The following is a 16,181-nucleotide window of genomic DNA, read 5'->3' as shown; positions in this document are numbered from 1 at the left end:
GAAGCACTGGTCAATTTTAGACAAGTATTATTTAACAAGAATTTTACAGGTTTTATTGGCTTAAAATATTTACAAATACCTGTTGGCATGTATCTCTGGTTTGTCAGAATCCCCTTGCCTTGACGACAGGCAACAAATATCTGGTCGGTACCTGCGAACTATAATACAGGGAACCCCTTTTATTTATATGACTTCTCTGTGAATTCTCAGTTGTTCAAATTGACCTTCAGTTAGAGGATTTGCAGGTGACTTCAATATAGAAAGCACTTGTTAAATATTATTTGGAAGTGTTCTACCCATCATTGATTTTGAACTTTTCTGATATTAGATATCTGACATATATCTGAAGGCAAATTAGAAAACTGAGTTTTATAGACCATCAGAATAATTCTATCAGCAACATAAAAGGCAGAAAACCAAAGTTGAAGCTTGGAAGAAAGCGAAATGTTTGCAACATTTCTGTTTCTCCGATTTTGATTAAAGAAAGAAAGAAACAAAAAAAAGAAAGAAAGCTAATGGGGACTCTGGCAGTGTCACTGCCATTTAAAAGAGCAACAAGGAAAAGGAGTATCAGGTCTCCATCTGTGGAGCCACATGGTGACCAATCAGCAGTCTTAGTTTCTAAAGAAAACATCTTAGAACATATTTCAAAGGTTTCTCAGGATAGAGAAGAAAAATTTTAAATGATAAACATAATCCTTATAAGAAGTTATTTTCTAAAAACCTCAAATGTTTGCTTTTAAGGAGATTTTTAAAAATCCAAAAAAAAAAAAACCACGCCAATCTTTAAACAACCATTTCTTACCAACAATGTTAAAACCTAAGAACTTCTACACAAATACCAAAATGAAAACATTTTAAAGACAGAAGCATGGCAGTTCCTGTAGTTTTGAAAATGTAACAGAAAGACTGGCCACCCAGTAGCAATATTTAAGTAGCCACAAAAGCAGAACGACTATATTATGATACTAAATTTCAAAATCCAGACATTATGACTAAATCCAAATTTTACATATTAGGATACTAACTTTCAAAATATAGACATTATGATTAAATCCAAAGAAGAAAATCAAACGCTATATAAGTATCTGGCACCTGCAACCTTTCTTTTAATTAAAAACATTCAAAAGCATCAATAGTAGTATCATTCTTTGTAAGCAAAAATGACATTCTTCTGCCACGTGCAGGCCTCCCTCCAGTGAGATTTAAAAGCTGTGATCCGCGTGGTCAGGAACTGGGAGATTGTCCAGGACCCACCCCAACAGTGTGAGCAATGCACACCCTTGTTTCTTTTCCCAGGTTGTTATAAGAAAGCACTAGATTAGCTGAGACTCAAAATTATGCAGCCTGCAAATATTGTCTCCAATCACCTTCATGTCCTCTAACCGTGTCACATCACCCTGCTGAGTCTTCTCCATGGCCATTTTTATTTACTTATTCACCCTCCTCTCCCAACCACGTTCATCTTTACTCATTAAAATATAAGCTCCTGGAACCCTGTCTGCCTTGCTCACTACTTTAACCCCCAAGACCTAGAACAGTATCTCGGACATGGTACAGACTCAATAAATATTTATTGAATGAATGGATACTACGCAAGTCAATCAGACTGAGTGTGATAAAATATCAGGATTCTCCTGTGGATCCCACCTACTGGGGGAACAGGGACAGAGCTTAGGTCTCTGATATAGTCTTATAACGACGCAATGTACCCTCCTCTCTACTGCTGTCCATGCCATCTCTCAGGACAATTCTGATCACCTTAACTGCCCCCAACCCCTGCCTAGAAATTACATCGGTTCACATACATTTCCATTGACCACAGAGTCTGAAATGATTGGACTCCCGCCTACCTTGCCAACCAAACCCTGTCTAATACTCCTGCACACAAGCATCCCTAAAATATATTTCAGCAACACTGGATTCAGTTTCCTACTATTCCATGATCGTTTTAAACTTAAGCCTTGCCCATCCATGGCTTTCTGTCTGCCAATTCCATCCCCAGTGAGCGAGCAAGCTAACTCACACCTGAAGTCTCAGCTAAAGTGTCTACCCAGGATTTTGCCAAGTTCCACTAGAAAGGGGGAGGAAAGGAACAAGGGAAATAAAGAGGATATCATCATGCTTGAAGTAGAAATGGGACAGCTCCTAGGCACATTGTACAGGCTTGGAGAGATAATGAGGAACCGTGGAGGGTAAGACAGAAAATAGCAGAAACCGCAAGAAGGGAGACCAGAACTAGATGATGTTAAAGATCAAGAAGAAGGTGCTATGTAATACTTGAGAAACAAAGAGAAGGATTGGAATGGAGGATTTCATGCCAGTGATTAATCCGATGGAAGCAGCAAAACATTTGAATTATCATTTTTATTACAGCACACAACTAGATTATGCTTGCTCTTCAAGATAGCTAAGGAGGCTGCGGATATTTCAAAACAACTCACACTTCCAACAGCATATGGCAACCAGGAAGAAAGATGACTTTGTGAAGAGAATTTATTTATATTTATTAGCAACATGACAACAGAGTGAAGAAACTTCCAGATTTCATTAATTTTCATTTAGCACAGGAAAAACAGACTTTAAAATGCTTGCACTCTAAGTGTTAACAGGATTAAATGAGTTAAGGTATATAAATGTAGCTTAGGGAAGTGTCTGGCGTATAGTAAGCATCACTGTGTTTACTATCAGTACTAACATTCTCGTTGCCAGGTTCCAGATTTCTGAAGCATCACCAACGCAAAGGACAAAATACGAAACTGGGCCAATTCTAGTAGTGAGTAATAAGAAAAGCAAGGACAAATATTTTAAACATGTAGATAAAAAGAATATGTGGCCAAATTTAGCAGTATCAAAATGCCAAGACTGAACATGTTTATGCAGTTTTTCCTAAAGGATTTTAAAGGCTAAATATGGAGAACAGAGTAAGTATTTACATACTTGTTGAAGGACTATATGAATACATTACTACATATCTGTGCTATTAAAAATGTATATATCTATTCCACTTTTAATAAAGCATAATGCAATAAGACTAAATATCAATATTAATATTGATACTACTTTTAGTGGAACACAATGAAAAATGATAAGATTCAAATTTTCAAGTATCAATTATAGGTATTAAATTTATACATAAAATATAAAGTGAATAATGACACCAAAATAGTTCTACATCAAACAAGTGACACTAGTAACGTGTCTTTGGTTGAAGAAATAATACAATTCTACTAACCAGTACTTTTGTATGATACAAAATCCACTATATCTCAAAATAAGTTCTAAGAAATAATATCAGTTTCCAGCATAAAATCTGGAACTCAAGCTGACTCTGAGATAAGAAAAAAACTAAATTATTAACATACACAGCAATAGGTTAGAATATATATATTATAATTTAGAATATTAAAAAAATATACATACATATTCTTTATGGATTCTGCAAAGTATCTCAAAATGCTTTAAGAATACAAACAAATATCAATTCACTGAGACTACAAGTAAGCATTTTAGTTACTGGATTCCACTAAAAAATACTGGATAACTAGTTAGCACGTGGTCAAATTACAGTTGAGGACACACACCATATGTATTTTTAAACATCATTTTAGACATGTTTTCTATTATAAAATTTCTTTGACTAGTCTAAGAGAAAAGTTTATGTAGTTTCCTTATTTAAAGCAAACCCATTTAAAATGGCCTTTCTGTGGTAAAAGGCTATTAATGAGACTACATATTTCTACTCTAGTATCCTAAGATACAAGAAAACAAAGGTTGAGCAAGTTATACAGAGTAAATCATTATAGCATCATCATCATTATCAATAAGCCACTCATGAAATCGGGTCTGGTCTTCTATGATATACTTCACAGGAAGAGAAATATGTACAATCCTCCTTTCTCTTACACAACGGACTGACTTAAGATTCTAAACAGACATAAATTATTTTCAGGGCTATTTCTTTGTTGAAAATAAACAGTATGCTTACTCGTATAGCATGACAAGTGAGATGAAGGGTTGATGTTCACATTTTTGGCAGAATTTAACTTGAGAAACACGTATGAACAAAAAGTCCATTAAATCAGCTTTGTTTTCTTTGAAAGAATAACCACCCCCACCATCAGCACTATACTTGTTCTCACTCCCAACTATACAAAAAAAAAAAAAAAAACCTGGAAAAAATGATGATAAAACTTTTAAGTGGAGCCCTATAGCCTTTAGGTGCAATTTCTGCTGGACTTTAGGTACCACAATTAAATGGAGCCATTTATTTCTTGATCTTTCAACAGATCACTCGGTTTGAATGCTAACTTAGATAAATGTAACACCTGGTCTAAGACCATCAGTTTAAAAATTTTTTTTCAAAAATCTCTCACCTACAGAAAACAGTGATTAATTAGGATGCTTAAGGGTAGGATATCTTGGCTATCAGAAATGCTATGCTTAAGTCAGGTTAATTGGATTCACTTTGTAAGTACTATATCCCCAAACAGACTCTCTTCTCTGATGGATTCTCTGAGTATTATTTACTCTGAACTGTACTTGATGCAAAAATTCTGGAAATAAAGGAGATTCACACTGAATCTCCTGAGAATATTCCTCAGAATTAATTATCATTTGCTTAATTCTCCAAAAACAGGTAAATATTAGAGGCTGGGTAGCTAGGCTCCAAAAAACCAGTGCTTTATTCTAACAGAAGGAAAGCAACAGTTATTTCCTTTCAACATTAAATTTTCAGAACTGTGACTGCATTCACATGTCACGTATATGGGCAAAATTATTTTTTAAAATCAGGTAACCAAAATCTCCTAAATAGTAGAGGTCTTTCTGCAAATGAATGGCTTAATGATCAGAGGTTAAGGAGAAGTGTTTAGAACAGTTTTTTAGTCTGCAATCAGGCTTTGAGATTTAATGCAGTAGCTGTCAATCTAAAACTCATTTGAAATCATTCTTCACAGACCATATTAAAGACAAAGGCTGGCTCAAATATAAATGAAGTATAAAAGAAACATAAAAGGCTGCAATATAAAGCACTTTAAATATTAGGTATAAAGGCTTATCATATATAAAATGTGAAGAGTTTAAAAGCCTAAAATTCTGAACTTGACCCGTGATACAAATATTTTCTAAATCATGAGATTCTATATTTAATATATCTAACAGTAACAATAACTATCATTTATTTAGTATATACTATGTGACAAAAATGGCTCTGGTCCCAATTATGAACACATAATCTCATTTAATCCTGACACCGCATCTGCAAAGTAAATATTATCTCTTTAACAGAAAGAAAAAATGACATTCAATTTGTAATTACAAGTAAAAAGGAGAACCAGAGTAGAGATTCACAAAGTTCAGCCTTCAAAACCTACAAATTTTCCATAATTACCATATCACTCAGCTCAACAAAACTAAAATCACTATTTGCAGGCTTCACATTTGCAAGTTTGCCTACTCATTAACATGTATCTGTAACCCTCAGTTATTTTGTTAAGATTTTATTTTTAATCTGTACACCCAACATGGGGCTCAAACTTGCAACCCTGAGATGGAGAGTCACACGTCCCTCTGAATGAGCCAGCCAGGAGTCCCACTCCTAAATCAATTCTTGTAGCACTTTCATGGACATTCAGGAGCAGTGAGAAATCTGTTACCAGGTACACATGTACATTCCCCACTGAGGTCACATTAGACAACAGTGTGCATTCCTATTTCAGCTCTAATACTGTAATCAAGTGTCCTTCTTGTGGCTTATTTAGTGCCACGTTTTTCACAGTTTCATGCTTTTTGTTGGGAATTCACGGTTTTCAACAAACCCCACGCATCGTGAGGTGCTGACTAGGGTTCCTAAGCACAAGAAGGCCACGAGAGGCCTTGAGGGGAAATACCGGTGGTAGATGGGCTTTGTGCAGGCATGGGTTAGAGTGCTGCTGGTCAGGAGTTCAATGTTAACGAATCAACAATATATATTAAGTAAGGTGTTTTTAGACATAAAAATACATAAAACAAGATTATACTGATCAACAGATAAAAATGTCGTGACCGGAGGCTCAAAGGAACTTAACCTGCTATTTCCCTTAGGAGCAATGGTTCAGTATTTGCTAATCAGTGTTCAAGGCGACTTTGAACATAATTATGATGAATAATTAAAAGTCCAATTGAAAACTTTCCATTAATATGTCAGTAAAAAGATTCTTCTGTCATGTCCTTCAAAGGTTATCATAAGAGCAGTGCAATCATTACTTATCTGAATAAGAAAAAGAAATCTTTTGTTGCCATTCTGTTTAATGGGTTGTAGCTACGTGTGTCTGACTTTGCTCAGAAAACTGACCTCTCTTAAAACCAATCTGGCTTTCCAGTGTGAAAGTCTAAGGAATTAAATTTCATTTCTTATTACTGGATGTCATGGGTCCTGTTTAAATATGGCTGCTTTGTGAGATTATGATTTTTAAAATGAGGTTGTTACATACAATATGGACAGAATGACCACCACCAACAACAAAACTTAGCAGAGGAATTTAAAGATATCAGCACAAATTGGAACTCTTACCTTTCTTGTCCAAGTCAGATATTTTATTGAAAAAAAAAAATTACAGTACTTAAAAATCCAAACAAGGACAATTCAGGATTGAAAGAAAGAAAACCTGAAGGAGCCCCATTGTCTTCAGTAAAATTTGAATACAAAAAAAACGTAGACCAGGAAAACAGTTTATGGCCTAATGCTCTAGGTTCCATGATAAACACACATATATAGTATATCTCCATCAAGTGAAACTTAATCACCTTTTTACAATTTAGAGAGGGAAGGCAGCTTTTACTATGGTTAAGCCATGTATCATCAATACCATGAAGCTAACCTATCAGATGTAATAGCTTCTATAAAATACCACAGTGAGATTGCAATAAGCCTAGAAAATGGGCTACAAATCCCAGCTATGCTCAAGCAAGCAGTGAACCAAAAATAAAAATAGGTAAAACTGAACCAAGAACTAGATAGCATTCATCTAGATTCATGATTGGTAAGGCAAAATTCATAGGCCAAGGTTTTAAAGTGACTTATTCAGATCTAAAAGACAGTCATTATACAAAATAAAATAAAAGCATTTATGTAATTCAGAAAAGAAATCATGAATTTTTACTCCAAAGGACATAGCACAAAAAGGCTTACTTACAATGACCAAACACCACATTATTGTACCTCTAAAATATCACTTTAAATATGCAAAGGTAAAGATACTCAAAGTTGCACTTTATCATATTGAATCTCCCCAGTTTAGACAAGCAATCTAAAAGATGTCACACATTCCTGCTTAATACATTTTCTGGAATCTTTCAGGTTATAGTACTTTCAGGTAAAAGAAATGTCAACTTTAAGTTTCTTTTCCAATCATCATATTTAAGTTGGCCATGAAATGCTGAATTAACATTTAATCCATACAATAATATAAAAATACATGTATGAAATCACAGGTTTAACCAATTATTGGAACTTAATAAAACATTTTCATGTATCATTTTGAAGAATTCAAATGGCCTGAATGTTGTATAGTGTCTAAATTATACCATCAAAAGAAATGTTACATTTTCCCCTCTGCTTGTGAAAATGAGCTCATGCAAGTATTTCTGACACTCACGCTGACACATAAAATCTGCCATTCTAAGGGTTTGTGAGCAGCTCTCACTTTAAAGATGACAACAGGATTCGGAGGCGTACAGTATTAGCTGAAACACCAGCTTTCACATGATTTCCATAAGCTCTGAACCAAAACGATAATTTTGAGTGGTTTCAGGTATTAGACAAAGCAGATATTTTTTAAAAAAGTAATAGTCAATGAATGTATTAGCACAGGCTAGTTATCACTGTAGTTCACTTAAAAACTAGGATGATTCTTTTTGTGGTACAATGAACACTATACTGTAAAATACAATGGGTTTGCAATACAGAGCAGATTAACCAAGTAGAAAGCAAACTGAACAAAACAGAAATTCTAGGAAAGATGATCAACCTTACCTACTACTCATCTTAGCCCTTGTTAAAAAACCCTGAGTAAAATGCAAATATTTTAAATAATGCTGGTTATATAAGACTTCTCTAAGAATGAACCATAAATGTCAATGCATCACTTTTATTTACAACAGTCAGAGATGTTAAGAATTCGTTTTTAACCAGTCACAATAGAAACATTAAGGAATACTTATGTGAAATCTGGAAGTGTTCAATTTTCTAGCTTTTGTTAGCATTTTGGCAAAGCAAGTAATACATAAATGGATTCAATGTAAAAAAAAATCATAAAAGAGAAAAATATATAAAATTTACAGTAGTTTCAACCCACCCTGGGCCAACCTACATCCCTAGAAAGCTTCCCCAAGCAGGTTCACTTCTGACTAAAGGAAGAATACCAGTCCTCCAGCAAAAACAGCCCCATCTTTTCATCAAAGAGGCTCTCACTTCAATGATATTCCTCCAGGGGAAGAGGACAGGAGCCAGGTTCCCTCGAATGCCATTCCCCAGATGTTCAAAACGTAACTAATTTATTAGCATTAGAAGATTTGGTTTATAGGGGAATCTCACTGGTCCAGTTTGTAGCCTACAAGAAAATGGATTATTTTTAAGTATAACATTAGAAAATGAATAAAGGATGAGGATGTGGCTTTTTATTCCATAGAAATGGATACATTTCCAAACATGACAACAAATCAGAAAAGCATGCCTACCATTGAAGTTGTGGTCCCTCCTGATTTTTTAATGCTCTTGGAAGGCAGTCCATGAAGGCGACTGAGTCTAGCTTGGAAACCTGGAAAATCAAAGCACTCCTTTAGAAGCTCCCATGATCATTATTCCCATCAATACAGAATTCAGAAAAAGTTGGAGGTGGGAAACATCTTCAATAGTAGTGAGGAAAATGCAAAACAAAAGATCTGAAGCAACGCCTCATAGGGTTCTAATGAGGTTAGCACACATCTACTGATTATTTGAGAATAAGGGCGTTATCAGGGCTTTTTTTCCCTCCTAGTTTAACCTTTCTAACATTTCAACATTTTCACAATGGTCCTAGCTAGAAGGCAAGTCGACCGTTCTAACATACTTTGAATGCGTGATCAATGTAGTAGCTGAATTACTGTTCAACATCTTCCTTTACAGCATCTTGCGCTTAGACTCTTTCATTTCCCTTTTAGCCTAATCTCTTTTAATGAGTATTCCTAAATTCATATAAGCCCCCAATATCAGGCAGTCAGGAAGCGCTACTGACCTCTTCTTCCCGAGTGTGACATAAGAGGGAAAGAACCAGTTAAGATACTTTCAAAGACAGGATCTGGCAAATTCTTGTCTAGCTCGGTAGGATCTTCATTTTCCCACCAGGGCACAACTCCAGTGATGCCACATGCTCCCCCTGATTCCTTCTCATAAAACCAGTCACTCTGCTCATCGTCACCTGCGCAAAAACAAGAAATTCCCCCAAAGCTTCAGTTTTATTATCCAAATACACAGGGTTATCAGAGTCAGGTTTTTAAAAAAATACAAGACAGCAATTGAATCTGAATTTCACAGAAATGATTTTTAATATAAAGTACTAACAGAAAATTTTTAGTACATCTAAATACTGCATGGGACATACTTATACTAAAAAATTATTTGTGAATTATCTACAAATCAAATTTAACTGGGGATCCTGAATTTTAACTGGCAATTGTATATGCAATCTGTACAGAAAACTGTTGATTCTATACCACAGCTATTGTGTTTTTTAACACTATAACAAGAACTGCCATCAGCAAAAATATAAGCTGTTAGGTTACAGAACCGATTTAAGTATGTGAAAAACAGTAATACTGGTTAATTCTATGGAAAAACTGTACAGAAATCCATTTAAGTTACCACCCTTTCCAAATTGAAGAAAAACAAGCCTTAATCTCCTGCCGGGAATTACAAGTATAAAACTGTAGAACCTGTTCTCTGCAGCTGATAATGGTATATAATTAGCTTAATTTCATGATTTGTATGGAGTGTAAAAGGGGAAACAATCATGAACAGATGTGACTAAATGAAATTAATCTGATTAAGTTCATTAAGAAATAGTTGTGAAAAAGTTGATTTTAAATGAAAAGTGACAGTACCACAGAGTTGAGGAAGAAACTGTGCTGGACTACTACAAGCAAGGTATTTTTTAAGACAGAACACTGTCAATACTAAGTCTGACTTTTGGGAACATCCCTGAGTGTAACCATGGAGAAACGATCCATTTAAAATTCAGTTCAAAATGTACCCTTGGTGTGAATCAACAGTATTTTGTTTTTAAAATAGGAATAATAGATGTATAAGGAGACAAAAATACAGAAGAAGGCAGATGGCTTTTAAATGTATGTGACAAATAGCATTTTGAATATGATCCTAGATTCATTCAAGTCTTCATGTTTCTTAGAAAAACTGTGAATTCTGGTTGGTGAGAGGGTCATCACAAATGCCATAAAGTTTTTTCCTTTACAGAAAGAGATTTCTGATTTCCAAAATCTCTTACTGCAAATATTTTTAAAAGTAAACTAGAAAAAAACCCAAAGCTTAACGGAAAATGACTTTATGGAAAATAGCCATACTTCAAATTATGAGGGAGTAAAAAGTTGAAAGCATTTGGAAAACCAAAGCCACTAGTTTATTTCAACAGAGGATTTAATGAAAATTAATTAAAAGGAAAAAACCAAGCACATTTCAAAGCACATAAATATTACTAATTTTACTGAGAACTATAAATTAAAATTTCCCAGAGCAGGTATAAATACAAGAAAAGAAAGGGAGTCACTTGAAACTGATTACCCAAGATCTTAGTTTCAATTGAGAAAATATTATAATAGAAAAATGAGGTTATTTTATTTTGAAGTGATGTACAACATTGTTCTTAATCGGGAAATCAAGTAGCTGAAGATGAAGAACTTGAGCGTTGAAGTCAGACATCAATCAAAACTAGAGTGTTTTGTAATATTGGGAAGTTGCCTCAACTTTAGTAGCCTGGGTTTCATCAGCCCCCCAAAAAAGAATCTTCTCCCAGGGTTTTCTTAAGAATAATAGAAGAGCAGAAGTGCCTGGGTGGGTGGCTCAGGTCATGGTATCACGGCTTGTGGGTTTGAGCCCCACATCGGGCTCTGTGCTGACAGCTCAGAGCCTGGAGCCTGCTTCAGATTCTGTGTCTCCCTCTCTCCCTCCACTTCCCCAATCACTCTGTGTCTCTGTCTCTCAAAAATGAATGTTAAAAAAAATTTTTTTAAACAGAGTGAGAGCCTAAAGTAAGTTGAATGAAAAACAGCACTTAGAAATGTAAAATATAATAAGTTCATAATAAATGCTAGCGCATCATTCTAAACCATTCAAAGTTTTTCCAAGATTGATGGACTTGTCCAAAGTTACTTTTTAAAGAAGCTGTTCATTTCATTTCATTGCCAAATTCAAATTTGCAACTTTGAGTAGGCCTATGTATTTAAATGAGAATTTAGGTATATTATCAAGGTAGTCAAGCTCACTCTGAGTCCCAAAGCTCTAACATATTTCTGCAGTCTCCTAACTTTAAAAAGTCTATGGTCTTTAAAACAGTATGTGCCTATTTACCTGGAATATATGAGTTATAAGTAAGAAAAAATTTAATCATTTAATTTATTCCTATTGTAAAGAGGATGAACAGACTAAGAAAAGAATGTGTAGGCAACTATGATCTTGTTCTTTGTTTTCCATATCATTAGACTATGTATAATTTAAAACAATAAATTTTGGCTTTGTCCCTTAGAACTTACTGCTTTGCTCTAAAGATTCTCAAGAAAGGAAGGTAACATTTGTGGTAAGTATTTGCGGATATGCCTTTTGATCCCTTATTGTCCTATTTTCTTCCCAAATACATAGTTTCAAAATAATGCCACGTTAAAGTGTGAAAAGCTTCAGGAAACTTCAAAGATGTCAAAGATCTAAGCTGCAAGACATTACCGTTGAACAGTTTACAATACTGAATTCATGAAAACTGTCTAATTACTTACAAACCGGATAGGATGAATAAATGTCATGGCTGAATAAAAATGACAAATGACTTGCAAATCCATCTTTATTAATGCTTACACAGTATTAAATACATTTGGAATCAGGTGGAGAATGAGAACCAGTGTCTTGTGAACTTGCTAAGAGACAAAATTGAAAAGACTGAGGTATGTAAAGCTTGCTTAAGGAAGATAATCCTTCCTTAATATTATTAGCTCCACATACTAGCTTTTGGAGATAATCAATTACGTTAGGTCATGAAGACAGGATACCCTTCATAGTATAAAGAAGGACTAAAGCCCAGTCCACGAAGCAGGCGTGTGTAAGGTAAACGGATTACAGTTGTCAACCTAGGGAGTAACTAGTAATAAGCACAAACTTTCAAATGAAGACATTTTTCCAAAGGAATAAAAAAATAGCATTTCGGTACCTTGTCTTCCCTCATCATTGGTAAATAAACCAGCATCAGTGCTGCTGAGACTGCTGGAATCACTGTAATAAGGGAAAAGAAAAAAAAAAAAAAACAGATCAAAAGAACAATTGATCTCTCAGTCGTAAAATTTTAAAGAGACATGGCAGCTCAGAGATGAAACTTAAGCCTGACAAAGATCTGAAAGAAAATAAGATGATTTTTTTTAATCAAACTGCAAATATTCTGGTTCCATTAACTATAGAGCATATTATTTTTGGCACATAAAACCACAGGAATCTAATGGGACCCTGACAGTAAGCCAGATGTGACTGCAACGAGGTGCTGACACAATTGATGCATTTTATTATCTGCTTTCATCAAATGCTCACTGCTCCTTTCTTATGCCGTGTGCAATTCAGCCTGAGCCCGGAACACCGCTGCTCAATAAAATGGGGAAAGTCTCAATCAAAAGCAGCCTACGCCTTTCTTCAGCATATGAAATACAAGGGCCTGGCATGAAATTACTTTTCATAACCCCGTTTGCAAATATTCTGGAAAAGACATTACTTAAGAATTCACAACAACTCTATTACTTAGCAAGGAGGAAAAGAAGTTTACAATGATAACAATCCATTAAGTCAAAGTTAAAATCCCTCTGAACTAAGTGATGCAATATTGCCAATATTGAGGAGGTAAGTAAAAATAATAGGTACTCCACACTTCCATAGAAGTTTGAGTATGATACAAAGGCAAATGTCACATACAAATTAAAACAAATAGTAGATATTTGACTGACATGAATAAACTGTCACTATTTGTTCTAACAGAAGCCATGCTTACATGAAAACCTAGTTAGTTGAAAAACACAAAAACAAGATTGTGTAATAAACGGGCTTGGTTGTCCTCTAAAGAAAATTGATGATGTTCTTTAAAAATTCTCATATACTCTCTTCTTCCTATAATTTTTAATTTTAACCAATCAGGAAATTGCTCCAGGTGAATTTTATAATACTTTTCCTGTTTACACACACAACTCTATAACCTGACTTATTAAACAAAATCAATCTGTTTTAAAATATTTAAATTGAGAGTTCAAATTAAAACCATAGATGAGAGTAAACCCAAATGTTTTCTGAATATAGAATATAATTTCAGTTGTCTGATTTTTAAAAAATAAATAAAAACCAAAAGTATAAAGATCTGTCAAGTGGCAAACACATTTTACCAAGAAACTCTAAGTACCTTTTTCTTTAACTTTCTTCATATTAGGAGAATGTATAAAGGTCCCTAAGCTGTACAATGTGTTAATGAAAGAAAATAATAGTTTCTCAGACAATCACATTCATATTTTCTTATTCACAAACACGCATGCTCTTCTATGTACAGTAATGTTAGAGTACTAAAAACACTTCAGAAAGTTTTCCTTTTTGCTGTTTAGCTGTCCAAACTACTATTGTTTTTTTTCTCTTCTGTGATTGAGTAGTGCTTTTCTGTCTGTCTATATCAACACAACCCTAGTACATGGCGTTATCATATACCTGAGTCACAATTCTTTTTCGGAAATCCTTGAGGCAAAATGTATTTAAAATTCAAAATTTTTCAAATTTTGGAAAGCTATGTTCTAAAATGACTAAATGCCTAATAGGGGCCTGGGGTGGCACTCCAGAATCAAACTTATTATTTTTTTTTTTCAATTAAATGAATGAATATCCATTAAATACTGTTCAAGTTAGGTCTGGCCACAAATGGATCAGTTTTTCACAGCTTTCAGAATTCATATTTAAAGATAAAGGATTATGAAACTACGTGCTCTTTTCTTCTTTCCTTCCTTCCTTCCTTCCTTTTCTTTTCTTTTTTCTTTTCTTTTCTTTCTTTCTTTCTTTCTTTCTTTCTTTCTTTCTTTCTTTCTTTCTTTCTTTCTTTCAGTACAATGGCCTTCTAATTTCTGAGTTTAGATTTACCTCTTTAATATAGTCTACATGTAACCAGGCTCATCTTTTTCAAATATAACTTTCTGACTAAAAATATTATGATATCCTGGATGGTATCCTGAAACAGAAAAAGGCTATTAAAGAAAAACAAGGGAATTCTAATAAAGTATTGTCCTTCGTTAATAACGTGTCACTATTTGGTTTATGGATTCTGACAAGTGCTCTACAACAGGGGAAGCTGGGTGTTGGGTATATGGGAACAGGATATACAGGAACCCTCTGTACTATCTTTGCAACTTACATATCAAACTAAAAGTATTCTAAAAGAGGATGTTTATAAAACACATGTGCAGGGGCGCCTGGGTGGCTTAACCGGTTAAGCGTCCGACTTTCACTTAGGTCATGATCTCGCGGTTCGTGGGTTCGAGCCCCGCATTGGGCTCTGTGCTGACTGCCAGCTCTGAGCCTGGAGCCTATTTCAGAGTCTGTATCTCCCTCTCTCTCTGATCCTCCCCTGCTCATGCTGTCTCTCTCTCTCCCTCCTAAAATAAATAAAAATATTTTTTAAAAAAAACAACACATGCGCATATCTATACATATATGTACATATATATTGTAAATTAAATAAACAAAATAATAAAATGTTTTCTATTAAAAACCTAAAATTACTTCCCCATACTTTTTGGATTAAATACAGATTTCAAGGCTCTGTATGGGTGACCCCTACCTAAATTCTTCCCCTCCCTATCTCTTTCGTTTATGTTCTTTCTCCAAGTGGTATACCAATCTTCTCTCTACTCTCTCTGCCTGCTTAGTCTTCTTAAGATATAAAGAAATCAGACTTCCCTCTATGAGAGCAGCTCTTAGTCTCTAATGACGCTGGTCTTCTTTTGGGATCTTTTTACATGTGTTTTAAACATGTTTCCTTATTTGTATTTCACCACATTGACATCTAGCTAGTTGCTCCAAGTATATCATGTAGTTGTTAGCATGTTCAATAAATCAGAACAAGAACTTACATGGAAGCAAGCTTTTCATTTTCAGCATCTGACAGCCAGTGTGGCTTATGTCCATGAACACCTCTTTCCACCTTTTTTTTTTAAAGCATGACTTTTATAGCACAGTATTCAGAGGAGAATATATTCCATGAATGCTGGTCAAATTAATGTTTGTATGCTAATCCCAATCCCCTGTGCCCCAATCTGTTCATTTCCTGTATTTTTGATTCTTGAAACAAGAAATCATCTGAGAGCCCTCTTTCTCTTTCATCTTCCCAAATACAGTCCACCGTCCACTGATTCCAACTCTTAGAAGTGCTCTATTTTTTTTTCCCTCTACTATCACTGTCATAATTCACCTCCCACTGAAGGATGGATTGGAGGTGGGTCAAAGCTAAAAAAAAAAAAAAATACTGTTACTAAGATCCTCTTAACTTGAGAAAATATAAATCTAATTGAGTTTCTTCACTGTTAAAATTCCTCCCATCACTTACATGATAAAATCCAAAGTACCATAGTACACAAGGCCTTCAAGACACGCTCACTGCTGTAGCCTCAACCCCCACTTTATGTTCTAGTAATAACAAACTACACGTACTTTCCCAAATATATCACACTCTGCTCCACAGTCCATGCCTTAGTGCTTGCTTCAACCACAGCTCCTTTAGGAAATCTTCCCTGAGCAGTACTTTCCACTCAGCACACTTCATTTTTGTTGTCTGCTTGTCTGCTATTCTAAACTACAGGGCTGTAGGGAACAGGCACTGCCTTATTTAGCAACCTTCACCCAGAAAGAATACGCATCTGAGTGACAACAAAAATAG

At 34.8% G+C, this 16,181-nt stretch overlaps 1 protein-coding gene across 2 annotated transcripts in view; it reads right to left on the bottom strand.

The window, feature by feature from the left end:
• GPATCH2 (G-patch domain containing 2) overlaps positions 1–16,181 on the bottom strand; it is a 175,919-nt gene that overhangs the window by 146,798 nt on the left and 12,940 nt on the right. The window contains exons 3-6 of one of the 2 annotated variants that reach the window (XM_039249899.1): positions 12,447–12,508; positions 9,255–9,437; positions 8,719–8,798; positions 6,569–8,591 (exon numbers count right to left, since the gene is read on the bottom strand). In XM_039249899.1, the coding sequence (XP_039105830.1) occupies positions 8,559–8,591; positions 8,719–8,798; positions 9,255–9,437; positions 12,447–12,508 (358 nt within the window). In that variant the 3' untranslated portion in view covers positions 6,569–8,558. Of the gene's footprint in view, positions 1–6,568; positions 8,592–8,718; positions 8,799–9,254; positions 9,438–12,446; positions 12,509–16,181 lie in introns of those variants that run through there. The other variant, XM_039249898.1, reaches the window with a different exon arrangement.

Source organism: Hyaena hyaena, unplaced genomic scaffold, assembly GCF_003009895.1.
Source record: "Hyaena hyaena isolate Hyena2069 unplaced genomic scaffold, ASM300989v1 scaffold_349, whole genome shotgun sequence".
Taxonomy (NCBI): Eukaryota; Metazoa; Chordata; class Mammalia; order Carnivora; family Hyaenidae; genus Hyaena; species Hyaena hyaena.
Note: the sequence above shows the minus strand (reverse complement) of the source record. Positions and strands in the feature narration are given on the sequence as shown.